The sequence below is a fragment of the Mandrillus leucophaeus genome, unplaced genomic scaffold (genome assembly GCF_000951045.1).
Source record: "Mandrillus leucophaeus isolate KB7577 unplaced genomic scaffold, Mleu.le_1.0 Scaffold882, whole genome shotgun sequence".
Lineage (NCBI taxonomy): Eukaryota > Metazoa > Chordata > Mammalia > Primates > Cercopithecidae > Mandrillus > Mandrillus leucophaeus.
In genome coordinates, this window is record NW_012109608.1 from 126,259 (window position 1) to 142,212 (window position 15,954).

At 36.1% G+C, this 15,954-nt stretch overlaps 2 protein-coding genes across 3 annotated transcripts in view; one reads left to right on the top strand and one right to left on the bottom strand.

Annotated features, from left to right (window-relative positions):
• SH3BGRL2 (SH3 domain binding glutamate-rich protein like 2) overlaps positions 1-15,954 on the top strand; it is a 289,787-nt gene that overhangs the window by 101,939 nt on the left and 171,894 nt on the right. The gene's annotated exons all lie outside the window — the stretch shown is intronic.
• Positions 1-15,954, bottom strand: part of LCA5 (Leber congenital amaurosis 5) — a 58,324-nt gene that overhangs the window by 36,605 nt on the left and 5,765 nt on the right. The window contains exons 2-3 of one of the 2 annotated variants that reach the window (XM_011969322.1): positions 9,355-9,463; positions 2,581-2,961 (exon numbers count right to left, since the gene is read on the bottom strand). In XM_011969322.1, coding sequence (XP_011824712.1) covers positions 2,581-2,770 — 190 coding nt within the window. In that variant the 5' untranslated portion in view covers positions 2,771-2,961; positions 9,355-9,463. The remainder of the gene's footprint in view (positions 1-2,580; positions 2,962-9,354; positions 9,464-15,954) is intronic. The other variant, XM_011969321.1, reaches the window with a different exon arrangement.

The following is a 15,954-nucleotide window of genomic DNA, read 5'->3' on the forward strand; positions in this document are numbered from 1 at the left end:
CATTTGTTTTTCTTTTTTAACCTGGTTACCAGAAAATATAAAATTACATTTGTGGCTTGCATTTGTGACCTGCATTATACTTCCAGTGGGCAGCATTACTTTAGAATATAATTTTAAAGTTGAAATGTCCATCATTTCAGTTTTCTTTCCCAACATATGTAGTTAATGGAATTTTGGTATATATATGCTATTATGGGATATGTACTCAGCTCTTGGAATGACAGAAACTTTATACATAAAACTAATTATATATGAAGATGAATGTCAATTGTTCCAAATATGGTTTTATTATACTGCTTATAAAACGAAACTTCACAGAGCAACTTGTTTTATACGAAAAGTTAAAGCCTAATAATATAAGAATCAGGATAAAAATTTTGAGTCAGATAAAAAAGGGTTTTCACAACCAACTTTCTGACATCCTAAAACTCTGAGTATAAATTTTTTAGCATATTCTATAACTACAAACTGACCATTAACCGGAACCCACAAATATTTCCAGCTTTCATCTACCTTTTTATTTTCATTTTTAAAACTATCAAGACAAAATATTTTAAACTATCAAGTGTTAATAAGAGTAAGAAGAAAGATGATTGTTGTGTATATCATTCTTCATCTCTCCTTGTTAAGTCACTCCTAAAAAGTGGGTGGAAAATTGCTTTTTCTTCCTTCAGGTGTTAAAAATAATATGACTAATTTTTTTAATGTAGTAAAAATAAATTATGCATCCACCAAAAAGATCAAGATATGTTTATATTATTGAAAAAACAAAGAATAAACATAATAAACGAACATGTATAACTAAAACTTATTAAATTTTGCCATGATAAATTCTGATGCAGCATGAATTTTATGCAAAAAAACAAAGTATGCTGAAAATTAAGGAAGGGGAAGGAAGAATATGCTATCGAACATGCAAACCCGAAAACTTGTTTAAAATACTGTTTTAATCACATTTGTTTTGTCCTTAGGTTAGTCTATACTGATTGCAATTTAAACCAAGAGAAATTAACTTAGTGTTTACGGAAACGTATCAGTTTGGTCTTGTTACTTGGTCTAAGGCAGACTAATTATCACAGATTTTAATTCAAAGGACAGTGTAAAACAGAAAACACTACAAGTCAAATTGAAGATAATAACTGAAAATTTCTGGCTGATGCTGGACTGCTTTTCACAGCTTTTCTCAATTATCTTCTCAAATAAGGTAAGGCTTACAAAGTTCTAACTCCTTAATTGGCCTCCTAAGTTGTTTCCGGGGAATGAAGAAAAAAATTAAACTATTCCTTACCAATACCCTAGGTATTTCTTCAGAATAACAGGCATTTTCTAAGGTTCAACCCTAAGATCTGTTTTGTTAGTTCTTAATTATACAGCAAAAGTTTAATAAGACATCATGCTCTCAACTACAAAATCATAACAGGCCCCTCACTGAGACAGATTTAGAGAAAGAGACCAAAATACCACCAACAACAAAGCATTGTACTCACAAAAAAAAAGAAAAAAGTTCCCAATTGTTATAAATGGTTAGAAGTATGGAAATCCCTGAGGAGCTAGACTGGGGGTCCATGAAAGTATTTCCTTCAAAAGGAATACACATACTTTGTAGTTTTTAATGAGCAAATATTATTTTTTGAAGTAAAAATTTTATAAAGGCAAACTTAATTATGCCCTTGCTTAACTCCTTTCAATGGCTAACTATTCCCCACAAAAATAGTCAATACATTAGCACAGGATGCAAGGTGTTTCATAATGTGGTCCCTTGTTTCCCTTTTCCACCCACAATTTTATCACTCCCTGCCTTGCAATCTAAACTCTCACCATTTTAAGCTACTGCTGTGCTACTTTTATTAATGGGTACTGTAATTATCTCATTTGCCTTATTTTTCTACACTGTACTTGTAAAACTTACATATTTTGTTACTAACTACAGTGGGGTTTTCTTGACCAGAGATTTATTGAGATGCAGATATTTGTAGAATACTATATAGTCAAATATGTATGAAGGCCTATTTCCATTCTAGTAATATTTTAATAACAAAAATGACTTCTAATGATTAATCTAGTTTCCATTATAACACACTTCAAAAGAAGGCAAATTACACCAAAGGCCCCAATTCCATTCCTAGGTTTAATTTGAATTTTTACAGTAAACACTGTATTACCTAGAGTAAGCAATTTTACTCAATCTATTAAAAATGTCCCTTAACCACTTTATATCAATGCTTTTTCTACTTTCAAAAAATGAAGATACAAAAAGGTACATATGATTTATAAACTTTTTTGCCTTTACAGTATCTCAGAAACCCCAAGACAAGCATTTCTTTAGGAAAAAGAAAAAACAAACTGAGAAGGCTTAGGTATGTTTCCTTCTGTATATTGTATGACTCTGAATATAACAAATTTAATAGTACCATCAAGCAACATTTATATATAAGTATATAACCTATAAAATGTAAATCAGCCCACTTCCATGTATACAACAACATATATACTAATAAAAGAGTTTCATTCATACACGTTTTCCTTAAGCACTCAAAATGAGTCTTCCAGGTCCACCAGACTCTTTTAAAGAAAACTTACCTTGGTGATGTACCTGGCTATCTGAAGTTTGTCTTTTAGGATTTTTTCTCTTAACACTTGCAGGTGAAGAACTGACCAGTGATGATCGGCCAGAAGACTGTGGCGTTTCAAAATCAGATGAATAAGAACAATGGTGTTTGCCTGACTTACTTTCTTGATCAGTACCTGGACTTCTTGCTCTTTCCCCCATTGTTTTGAAAAATGGTTTCTATTCACACAGTTTCACAGATTATTTTCTCCAGAGGAGACTATGACAATACTGAAAAACATTTTCACAGTCTTCAGATCCTGATAATACTCATTTCTGTGCAATTTATTTTCTCCACAATGTATTTGTAGACCACAATTCACATTAGCATCCAGAAGATAAACTTTTTTGCCCTGAAATTAAGGAAGGGGAAAGGAGACTTATATACCGTCTCTACGTCGTTTCTACAATTAATTACAATGAAAGACACTAAAAGCAAAATAATATATAGCTTACAATTTTTAAAAGAGGCTACAATTTATCTATATTTTCACAGATAAGTTATTTACAGTATTTGGAGGAACTACAGACTATCACAGCCTAGACAGATAATAAGTACCTGACATACAACTACTTCTGAATAAATGTTAACTGAAGTTGACTGTTTAATTTTAAGAGTTATACTAGAGACAAATGCTGAATTTTAATGGACAATAATGATCAAATTACCAGTTTTTTCTTTTTTAGGCAAGGAGGTGGTGAGAGTGGAGGTAGTGGTGATAGTAAAGAACAAACCTGCTAATAAGAATAAACACATTTTGGGAGGCTGAGGCAGGCAGATCATGAGGTCAAGAGATCGAAACCAGCCTGACCAACATGGTGAAACCCCATCTCTACTAAAAATACAAAAATTAGCTGGGTGTGGTGGAACACATCTGTAGTCCCAGCTACTCGGGAGGCTGAGGCAGGAGAATCGTCTGAACCCAGGAGGTAGAGGTTGCAGTGAGCCAAGATGGCACCACTGCATTTCAGCCTGGTGATAGAATGAGAGTCTGGCTCAAAAAAAAAAAAAGGACAAAAGAAAAGAAAAAAGAATAAATAAAAATATCCAAGATTGACCACACCAAAAATGTAAAACTAAAGTATATTTTTTAAAAACTAAAAGAAAAAATACTTGATTGGAAACATTTGCAAACATGACAAAAAAATTATCATCTTCAATACATAAATATATCATCCTTTGAGAAAAATATGAGGTAAAAAATTAAATGGGCAAAATATATAAGACTCCAAAAAGGCAACACAAATTATTAAAGATTTTTCAAAATAATAACACTCAATGCTGTCAGAGTTGCTATCAGAAAAAGATCCACAGAGTTTTCTGGAAAAACACTGGCAAAATGTATTGTCACTTTAATTATGCTTTAACCTTTAATACAATAATTTCTGGATTCCAATAAAATAATGCTAAAATTAGGAGAAAAGTTACGTGCAAATATTTAATGCAGTACAGTACAATTTTTTTTTTTTTTTTTTTTTTTTTTTGAGACGGAGTCTCGCTTTGTAGCCCAGGCTGGAGTGCAGTGGCCGGATCTCAGCTCACAGCAAGCTCCGCCTCCCGGGTCCACGCCATTCTCCGGCCTCAGCCTCCCGAGTAGCTGGGACTACAGGCGCCCACCACCTCACCTAGCTAGTTTTTTTTGTATTTTTTTTTTAGTAGAGACGGGGTTTCACCGTGTTAGCCAGGATGGTCTCGATCTCCTGACCTCGTGATCCACCCGTCTCGGCCTCCCAAAGTGCTGGGATTACAGGCTTGAGCCACCGCGCCCGGCCAGTACAATTTTTTTAATGGAAGCAAATTAAATGCCTAATCATTGAGGAATAATTAAGTATTGTACAAATCCATACAGCATAATATCATGAACCTACTGAAAATGTTTACAAAAAGTTTGTATTTAAGGAAAATGCTTATACTACTATCGCAAAGAAAAAATTCAAATCAGTGCATACAGTATGACCTCAACTACACATATTCATTTAAAAAAAAAACTGAAAACACTATTATTCTTACCTGAATTCAGAAACTGAAAACATTTTCCAAAGCAAGGAATACACGAACACCAAAATAGTGCCTGCCTGACAACATGGATTTTGGATAATTTTCTCTCTCCATTAACATATTCTGGTTTTCTAACACAACAAAATTGGATTACTTTTATAATCCAATTTAGAAGAAACAAAAATTCCATTGATGAAATTAGTATTAAAAGTATTGTTCTTCTAGTAATAACATATGAAAGGACATGCACAAGGCAGCACTATTTATTGTAGCACTAATGTAAGTAGAAAACTAAAACAATAAAATGACCAATAAGAACTGGTCTTACAAATTATAAACATCCACACAATGAAGTATATGTAATACTATGAAGCTATTAAAGGAATGAAGACTATCTCTGTGTATTGCTCACAGTATGATGTAATCTCTAGGATATACAGAGAAAAGAAAGATGGAAAAAAAGCACGTAGTATGCTACCATTTATCAAGGAAGAAGGGTAACATATGTAATTTTTTATATTTTTAAGTAGAAGGAGAAATCAAGTAATTAAGAAAAATAAAATGGGTTTGCTAGGGTAGTTCTGTCCAACAGAACTTTCAGCCAGGATGGAAATGTTCTATAATCTGTGCTGTTCAAGATGGTGGCTGGCCACATACGGCTATGAAGCACTTGAGATGTTGCTGGTATAACTGAAGAACTAATTTTAATTTTATTTAATTTTAATTAATTTTAATTTAAGAAGCCCCATGCGCTGGTAGTTAGCTTACTAAACACAGCTACAGGGGAAGGAAGGAAGCGGAGTTTAGGGAAAGGGATAGAAGCTTGGCTTCTTTGTATATAATTTTTGTAAATTTAACATTGGAAATTATAATTTTTAGAAATGAGATTTTTGAAAAGCAATTCCCATAAATCAAAATAAAATTAGATAAATCAATCTATATACATGGTTGGTGGTAAAACTACATAAATTAACCAGTTCGAATGACTTTAAAACACAATAACTTGACTTTATATTCCTAGGGAGACATAATGACAAAAAAAAGTGTAAAAAAAATTTTAAAGCCATTCCAAGAATCATATTTTGCTACTCAGATATTTTATTCTCACACTTATACACATGTACTGTGAAATAAAACAAACGAGTAATTATTATTGGTGCAGTTTGGCACTAGAATTTTCAACATGGAAGAATTAAATATAAAGTAATGTGAGTTTTAAAACTTTGACATTCAAAATTTGAATTATGAGTGACAGCATGAATTTATGATGGCTTTTATTTATTTTTAAAAAACTTACTCACTTTGTTCACTGAAAAATCCCAGAAACAAGGAAAAAACTAGGAACATTCCTAGAACCCAGAAGTAGTGTCTATATGCCACTTCCCATTGAAAGAACCTAAAGTTCCTCGTGAAACGCCTGATTCCATTTCTGAGGGAGGAAACACACAAAATAAATCTAAGAATATAGCAGTCTGGTCATACTAGAAAGCAAGGAAGTTATCAGACACTACTGATGGAGTGTCAGTCAAATGGACTCAGGAGCCAACTTCAAGGAACTACTTGCCAAAGACAAGGCAAATTTGTCATCAATACGAATTATATCAGCAAACGATTTAAACATATCAAAAGTATTTAAATCCTTGAGTTCATATATTTTACAAAAACCTAAGTATTCACCTTTGGAAGATTCTAGGAAACCATCTCATTTAATTTAAAAATTTATACATTAAAAAAAAAATCACACATGCATCTTGCTATAATATACTCTTAAAAAGCTATTATCTGAAAATAATAAAATATTAGATGAGGGGAAAGTATTTCTTTATGGAATTATTCTAGCTAACAAACAAAAAACAAAGTATTAAAATGACAGAATTAGACGAGTGACATTTCACAACTCCTAAAGAAATAATGAAGCTATATAATGATCATAAATGGCTGTATCGCTCCAGAAAAGTAACAGCCAGACACCATGTCTCTGATAGGACACAATAATACCTCTGAAGTAATCTTCCCTCCTCCCCACAAAAACTGAATCTGAATCTAATGAAGCCTCTAAATGTAAATGACATTGAAAGTACGAGATCAAGGTACAAGGAAGCAATCAGAAAAAAATCCAGACTGTAGCAAACTCTACAGGAAAAACTAGATTCTTTAATGAACGAATTGCAAGCAGAACAAGAGAGGAGAGAAGAGGGTATTTATCTAATAAGAAAGGCTTAAGAAACAACCACCAACTGCAATCCATGGACAGTATTTCAATCCTGATTACAATAAGCTATATTAAAAAATTATAATCAAGAAAATTTAAACACTATTTATTGTTATTAGAGACAGGGTTTTGCTCTGTTGCCTAGACTGGAGTGCAGTGGCAAAATCATGGCTTACTGCAACCTTGAACTCCTGGGCTCAGGCAATCCTCCCACCTCCTGAGTAGCCAGACCTACAGACGTGAGCCACCATGCCCAGCCCTGACCACATATTTAATATTAAGGAATTATACTGTTTTAGGTGAGACATTGATACTGTCATTATCTTTTTAAAGAATCTTTATCTTTTAGAGATGTATGTTGAAATATTTACAAATAAAATTGTCTGAGGTTTGCTTCAAAATAACCCAAAGGAAAATGGGTAAGGGTAGAGATACAAAATTGACCATGAGTTGACGATTATGTAAACTGATAGAAGACTTTTGAATTCATTATTCTAATATTTCCAATTCTGTATTTGATATTTTCTTTAGAAAAATATTTTAAACAGCAAAAAAACACTTGACTTTGATTTTACCTCTGATGTGAGTATCTAGTAATCTCAGTCTCAAAATTAGTTACTGTATCTAAAATCAATGGCAAGTACTAATATTAAAAATATACATAAATCAGCCTGAATCTTTCACTCTGCAATCATGTGAAAAAATATTTATACGTGAAAAAAAAATTGTCTAGAAGAAAAGGATAATGATAACAGCAAGTAAGTGGCTCTGGTACTCATTAGCTATGTAAATCTGGAGAGTTTACCTCCCAATGTAAGTCTAATTTTTTAATATGTAAAAAGATAATATTACTAGTAACTACTTTAGAGAATTCTTGTGAGGATTAAATGGGATAATTCAATAACTATTACACAGTAAGAACTTGGTCAATATCAACAATTATATTAGCAATTCAAATACATATGAGATGCTCAGTAAATTATAACTGATGTTCTTTGTCAACAACTTTCAGTTTAAATTCCAGTAATATAATTAAAAGTTGGTTATATGGTAAAGATGAAAATTATTTCTGTTTACATTTGCATAGCAGAAGTAGCTTCCTATGACCTATCCTATCTAAATCCGAGGGGCCCACCAACTTTCTATGGACAAGGGGAAGAACACACAAACAGTGTTCTCTCCCTGCCGCCCCCAAATATATCCACATAGTTCCATAAAAATAAATAAATAAAGGAAATATCCAATGCCCCACTATCCAAGTCCTGCTCCCTGAAACAACCATTTTAATGGCTTATACCTTTATGTGTGCACTATATCTTGAGTTAGCAATTTTAGACTATGAAAGATGAGGATTTAACTCACCCTTCATTTTATACGGTTGCAACATGCAACTACGTGTTGGTTATGCATGGTTTTTCTCTTAGAATTCCTAATTGTCTTTTTTTCCTATTAAGGGGAAAAAACATTTCTTATATCACTAATACCTACCAGCTTCTTAATCTACCAATAGCCCTAAGTCCATTCCATTCTTCCTCCTAAAGACATTTTCCTTGAATTTCCTATTCTAATTTAAACCAACTACTTTCTAGACATATTGTACTGCTGTCATTCTGGAATTACTTTTATTAAATTCCTGAGTTAGTGCACTATTTCATTTAGACCATGTCATCTTTATTAGTCTCCATCATCATTTTACTGGTCCACATCCTTAAATAACTTCTTCAGAAAGAGTTTATGGTTTAGGAAGTAAATGTTCTAAGTCCTTGCATGCCTGAGAATGTTGTTATTTTACCTCACACTTATTACTTTTCATACATTCCAAATTCTAGGTTATTTTCTCTCAACTTTGAAGACACTGCTTCACTGTCTTTTAAACCCTCAGCATTGTTTTTGAGACATATGTTATAATCATTCTTTTATTCAAAATATATCAGCATTGTTTGTGACACATATGTTACAGTCACTCTTTTATTCAAAATATATTTCTTGAGCTCTATGTAGCAGTAATGAACAAAAAGTTCCTGCCCTTAGGGAATTAACACTCTAGTTACACTAAAATAGATTCTCATTCCTTTATAGGTTATCTTTTTCCTTTTTTCGCTCCCTAGGTGCATTTAGGGTTTTCCCCCTTGTTATACTGAAATTTCACAAGAACATGAATACCAGTGAGCCTTTTTCGTTGTGTTGGGACCCTTTCTCCCCCTCTTCCTTTCAATCTGGAAATCTGTATCTTTAAGCACCAGAGGTTTTCTTATATTGTTCCTCAGATAACTAACCTTTTTTTCCATTTTCTTTTTGAAATTTCTCCTAAATAAGCCTGCTTTTTTTCTTCTATTTTCAAAGAGTTTTATTCAATTTATCTTCTAGACCATCATTTAAAAAATTATGCCAATAGCTTCATTTCTAAGAACTCTTCCCTGTTCCGATTTTTAAAATAATTATTCTGTTCTTGCATTACCGAGGTAATATTTTTTTTTCTCTGAGAATACTACGTAAACATTTTCTGTTTAAAGTCTCTTCTGGTCCAAGAATTACCTCTGCTTCATATAGTGTCAGCTTTTCTGTTTCTTTATTTTGGGTTTTTATTTAAAACCATACTTCTGGTTTTATTTATTTGAAGATAATTTCTGGTTGATCATTTATACTTAAAAAAAGAGAAAAAAGAAAGAAATGAAACCACTCCTAGGAAATCCCCTTGGTTTAGCAGACCAGCTGGACCAATTCCTAGGACCCATCTTTCACACCTGGGCTAAAACAATGTCTATCATAAATATCCTGTTCACAGGAGAAGAAAAGGGAATAATTAGGAAAGCGGTCATAGCCATCTGGGAGAGGCAACACCCTTCCAGGCAAAAAGTCTTGCCAGCCAAACAAAAATTTCCAAATGTCAATCCCAACTGGAATAATCACAATCCCAGGACTGGGCCCAAATGCAGAACCTCAGGAAACTAATAATTAAAGGGATCAAAGAGTCCACTCCTGGGACACAAAATGTCTCAAAGGCATTTGAAATTCAACAAGAAAACGAGGAAATTCCCTCTGCATTCCTGCAGAGGCTCAGCGATCAAATCAAAAAATGCTCTGGATTAGATCCGGAGGACCCAGTAGGGCAAGGTCTCGTGAAAGTTAACTTTGTAAGAACTGGCCTTGCAGGCCAGGGAGTGCAGCTGCAGGTGTGGGGGCGGCAGGAGCCACAAGCCGGAGCAGGCAGCCAAGATAACAGTGGACAGTTTGGGAAAGCTAGTGTGAGTAAACCTCTAATAAAAGAACTAATGTCTGTATTACACTTAGGGAGTCACTGGGGACTCCAGGCTCTGTGTGATGCAATACTTAGGAATTACGGGTGTACAGGGATTTATACCCTCAGTAAACAAGTATGTGGAAGTTGTGTAACTTGTCAAAGGGTAAACAAAAAGGTGATTAGAAAACAGGCCACAGGAGGAAGACCTCCCCAACTAAGACCATTTCAAAGCGTTCAAGTAAATTTCACAGAAATGCCCAAAGCAGGAAAACTAAAGTATTTACTGGTAATCATAAATCACCTTTCCCTCAGGGTGGAAGCCTTTCCTCTTCCAATAGCCACTGCCGGGAATGTGGTCAAAATAATATTAAAACAAATTTTACCCACATTTGGCCTGGTGAAAAATATTAATTCAGACAATGGGAGTCACTTTACCTCAAGGGTGTTAAAGGGAATTATGGAAGGTTTACAAATTAAATGGAATTATCACACCCCTTGGCATCCCCCTTCCTCTGGAAAGATAAAAAGAATAAATCAAACTCTCAAAAAGCTATCACCAAACTAACCTTAAAAACTAAAATGCCTGGAACCAAATGTCTCCCAATAGCACTCCTTAGAACAGCCCCAGGAAAAAACTTGGGATTGTCCCCCTACAAGTTATATATGGGCTCCTATATTTTGGCAGAGCTACAAATCTCCCTACTATGGAAACCAAGGATCAATTCTTAAGAAATTATAAACTGGCCATATCCTCCACCCTGTCATCCCTTAGGTTGAAAGGACTTCTAACTCAAACTCCGCCTCTTAAGTTTGCTGTTCACCACTTCCAGCCTGGTGATTTGATGCTGACTAAAACTTGGAAAGAAGGTAAGCTCCACCCAAGCTGGGAAGGTCCCATCAAGTGCTCCTAAGCACTGAAACAGCCATGCAAATAGCTGAACGCCAGCAGATTCACTGTACTCCAATCAAGGCACTCGTAAAACAGACCCCAGAAGGGAGGGGAGGGGAAAACAACAGTAAAAGGTGCATCGGTCACCTAAGGAACCCTTAAAGTTAACTCTAAAAAAAAATGTAACAAGAAAACATAGGCTGGCCCCATGTCTGAAAGTTAATATGGCTAAAATGGGCTACTGTACAAAAAGCAGAAGGTCAAAATGGAAACTGGCAGGGAACTCCTCCCTACCCAATCAAGTTGGTAATTAATGTAACCAAGATGGTAGCACTCCAAACTATAAGATTTAATGCCTGCCTGGTCTTACATTGTGGGAATTTGAAAAATCAGAGACAGCTCTCACAGGCAAATAAATATCTCTGCCCTTAACCAGGTACAGGTTACAGTAGTGCATGACTCTGCCCCAGCTGGGATGACATATGGTAAACTACCCAATTTCAGGGTTGGACAGTAAACACGGGGTGGGTAACTCTGAGCTGGAGACCCTTAAAGAATAAACTACATCTGCCCAAGGGCTCCCGCCAAATAACTGCCAGAATTTAAAATGCAATCCTATACTCATCACCATTAACAATCCAGCCATTCTAAACCAAGAACCAAAGGAAACATCTTGGGTATATGGGCAAGGAGCAGACATCACAGGGAAAGACCCCCTAGGGAATTCGTTCTCAAAAATCAAAAACGCAACCTCCCATTTGCTGGTGACTACTCCAACTCCAAACCCCAATAAACACTTTAGTCCACCAAATAATAACCCTAAAAGGGTAAAAATAATTGAGGTAAAGAATTTAAGGCAAACCTTAGAAACTGAGACAGGGTACAGGGATGTGAATGCCTGGGTCGAATGGGTCAAAATTTCGGTACAAGCCCTCAACAAGAGTAACTGCTACGAGTGTGCTGCAAAACAATCTCAGGCAAAGGTGGTTCCGTTTCCCCTAGGATAAAATATCAATCCTGAAGGAATGCGTTGCATGTTGGCTCTATACCAGAACAAGGATGCATAGGAAAATGAAACTTATAAAAGTCTGTCATTGCTCTTTCCTGCACTGCGGAAGTCAAATCCCAGAGCAATTCCCTCATTCTCTATGGGGAATATAAACCACTCCTCTTGTCTCTCTAGGCAGGGGGCAGAGTTCAATAAGCCCATGGGAAAATCCTCAACTTGCACCCACATCTTAAACATCAGTGGTAAGGCAATGGCAATCACTCAGCTCTCCACATACCCAGTGCTAACATCATGTGGTATTGTGGAAAAAGGAACCTCCGTTAACCTGTTACCATCTGATTCGACCGGGACTTGTGCTTTAGTCCAACTGGCCATTCCCCTCACCCTGACATTCCATAAGATTTTCAAAAATACACATGGCCACAAAAACCGAAAAGATGTAACAAATTCTTTTAGGCCCAATATATGTGTTAACTCAACAGGAGTCCCTAGGGAGATGCCTAATCAACTTAAGGCCAGAAACCAAATACCTGCTAGGTTTAAGTCAGCACTCTTCTAGTGGTCAACTATTATTAAGAATGTGGATTAGATTAACTACATCTATTATAATCAACAAAAATTCATCAATTATACTCAGATGCCCTCAAAGAGGTAGCTAGCCAGTTAAATGCCATCAGCCAAATGGTCTGGGAAAACAGGCTTGCGCTACACATAATACTAGCAAAAGAAGGGGGCATATGTGTTATGCTGGGTGGGAAATGTTGTACTTTCATTCCTAACAATACTGCCCCAAATGTAACCATCACAAAAATTTTACAAGGACTAACAACTCTAGCCAACAAACTGGCAGAAAATGCTGGAATTAATAACTCATTTTCGGGCTGACTAGAAGGCTGGTTTAAAAAATGGAAAGGCATGGTAGCTTTAATCCTTACATCTCTCATAATTGTGGCAGGAGTCTTAACCGCAGTGGGATGTTGTATTATCCCTTGTGAGGGGACTAGCACAGAGATTAATTAAAACAGCTATTAATAAGCAAATGCCCATAACTTACTAGCAAAATAACCTGCTACTATTAGAAACCAAATTAAACTCACTCTCCTAGAAAGAAAAAAGTTAACAACTTCTAAAGCAATTCAAGGACCAGAAGGGTTTAAATAAAAATGAAACCAAAGAAAGTAAGTAGAAAAGAGGAGTGAATTAGTGAGAAAACATTTTAAATGGTCCACTTTCAAGGCATGATAAATCTAAGCACTGGCAGCCAACCTGCAAATGTAACAAACCACAGGGCTCATGCACCTAGAAGGTCACAATAAGTGAACAGAATGTAGAGGAGGGTTCAGCCAATAAAAGGAAAGAAAGTTTAGTTATTGGGAAATTGAAATTTAAGAAAGGAAGGGGATGGTGTAATCTATCAGCCTTACAAGGTATCCTTATAAGGGTAACCTTATAAGAGGTATAAAACTTAAGCAACGTCCAGGCAGATTGTAACCCCATAGTGAGAAGTGAAGCCAGCTGGACTTCATGGGCCAAGTAGGGACTTGCAGAACTTTTCTTACAAGAGGACTGTAAAATGCACCAATCAGAGCTCTGTAAAATGCACCAGTCAGCTCTCTGTAGCTAGCAAGGGAATTGTAAAATGCACCAATCAGAGCTCTGTAGCTAGCAAGAGAATTGTAAAATGCACCAATCAGCGCTCTGTAAAACGCACCAATCAGCAGGATCCTAAAAGTAGCCAATCACAGGGAGGATTGAAAAAAGGGCATTCTGATGGGACGGAAACAGAACATAGGAGGGGACAAAGAAGGGAATAAAAGCTGGCCACCCCAGCCAGCAGCAGCAACCCACCCAGCTCCCCTTCCATGCTATGGAAGCTTTGTTCTTTCCCTCTTCACAATAAATCTTGCTACTGCTCACTCTTTGAGTCCATGCCATCTTTAAGAGCTGTAACACTCACCACGAAGGTCATGGCTCCATTCCTGAAGTCAGCGAGACCACAAACCCACCAGAAGGAACCAACTACGGACACAATAGTACTCGACCAGTGAAGAACTTGGGGAGGAACTTGTGTGCTAGGAGATAAATTACCTGCTGTAGCTGCCCTGGGTGTGCCTGCCTACCAGACACCCAATCCTGCAAAACCACTATTAAAAATCAACACTTGCCAGGCACGGTGGCTCAAGCCTATAATCCCAGCACTTTGGGAGGCCAAGATGGGTGGATCATGAGGTCAGGAGATCGAGACCATCCTGGCTAACAAAGTGAAACCCTGTCTCTACTAAAAAATACAAAAAACTAGCCGGTGTGGTGGCGGGCGTCTGTAGTCCCAGCTACTCGGAGGTTGAGCCAGGAGAATGGCGTGAACCCGGGAGGCGGAGCTTGCAGTGAGCCGAGATCACGCCACTGCACTCCAGCCTGGGCGACAAAGCAAGACTCCATCTCAAAAATAAATAAATAAATAAAAAATAAAAGTATCAACTATTAAAAGTATCACTTTCACTGTTCTTTGTGCCTCTGACTCCATTCGATGGGTTTAAACAGGTGAGCATGTTTCTCACAGTGATAACAAGAACAGCCCCAGGGGCACTAGAGAATATATTCTTTTCTTTGCTAAACCTCTGATTAGTTAGGTTCTATTGTGAAATAACGTAGGTTTTTCTAACCTATGTGTAATACTTATATCATCTCACAATTCACCATTGCCTTTAATAAGCAAGTACATCCTTTGGAAATATAACAACCCAAATAACTTAGCTTTCCTAGAGAATGGAAACTCAGACACTTGTGAAAATTCACTTGTAAAAACTTAGTCCTTAGTCCTTGTAGAAACTTGTAGCTGCCTGGCTAATAGCACTTCAGAAAAATAGCTCAATTAAGCAAACAGGCAAATAGAATGTAAAATAAAAAAGAAAAGACATTAAAAAATTAGACCAAAAAAAGAGAAATAGATAAAGATGAGGTAAAGAAAATAATTATTAAGTTTTCTTATAATGTATAAAGCAATAAAAACTACTATGGCTTAACAAGATTACATAACAATTTACCACTGGAAGGACCCTAGGAAATCAAGTCTTTCCTTTGCAAATATTTAGGAAACTGAGGCCCAGAAAAACAAAATGACTTACCCAAGTTCACAACTGGTCCAAGGTCAGAAAGCTCAGTTAGTAAAACTTGAAACAGACTATAAGTTTTCTGAGTCTTAGTTGAGTGACCTACTCAATATTTCGATAACAATCAGATGATAACTACCTCATCTTTGAAGCCACCTCCACCTGTATCTATCCCATCCTCTTTGCCCTCTCAACTCTGCTAAAACTGAAGAAGCATTTCTGCTTCTTTTTAAAGCTAAACTTTTACTCATCTTCTTTCCCATACTACCTCTCAATGTCAAGGATTGTGTTTTGGCAATTGTGCCCTCTCTACAGGATCATTCCTATCAACGAAGAGGTGCTAATGAAGCTGATGCTTGATTCCATGTTCTGTTGCATCTACAACCCAATTTCTCTACTCCAATTTTCCAATAATTTTTTGAGGAGTAATCTTTAACCTAGAATGCTATCACTTCTTTTCCAAACATTTCCTTTTGAACCCACACTAGTCAGGTTTTCATCTCCACCACTCCACTGAAACAGCTTTTATCAAGCTCACCAATGACATTCACCTTCCTAAAACCATCAGCCAAGTTTCTTATTTTGTCTTTTGCACATCTCCTCCTACCATCAGCCAATTTTCTGTCCTACTGGTCCTTAACCTCACAGCAGTGTTTGACATAACCAACCATTCCTTCCCTCCTAAAAATTCTCTTACTTGCTTTTCCTGGTTTGCTTACTACCTCACTGGCTGTCTCCTGTCAGTCTCCTTTGTTGAATCTGCCTCCTCTTCCTGATCTCTAAATGTTGGAATACACAGCGTAGCACATGTTATCTATACTCTCTCCTTAGGTGATTTCATCTAGACTTCATTTACCCTGGCTTCCACATTCATATATTCACCTTC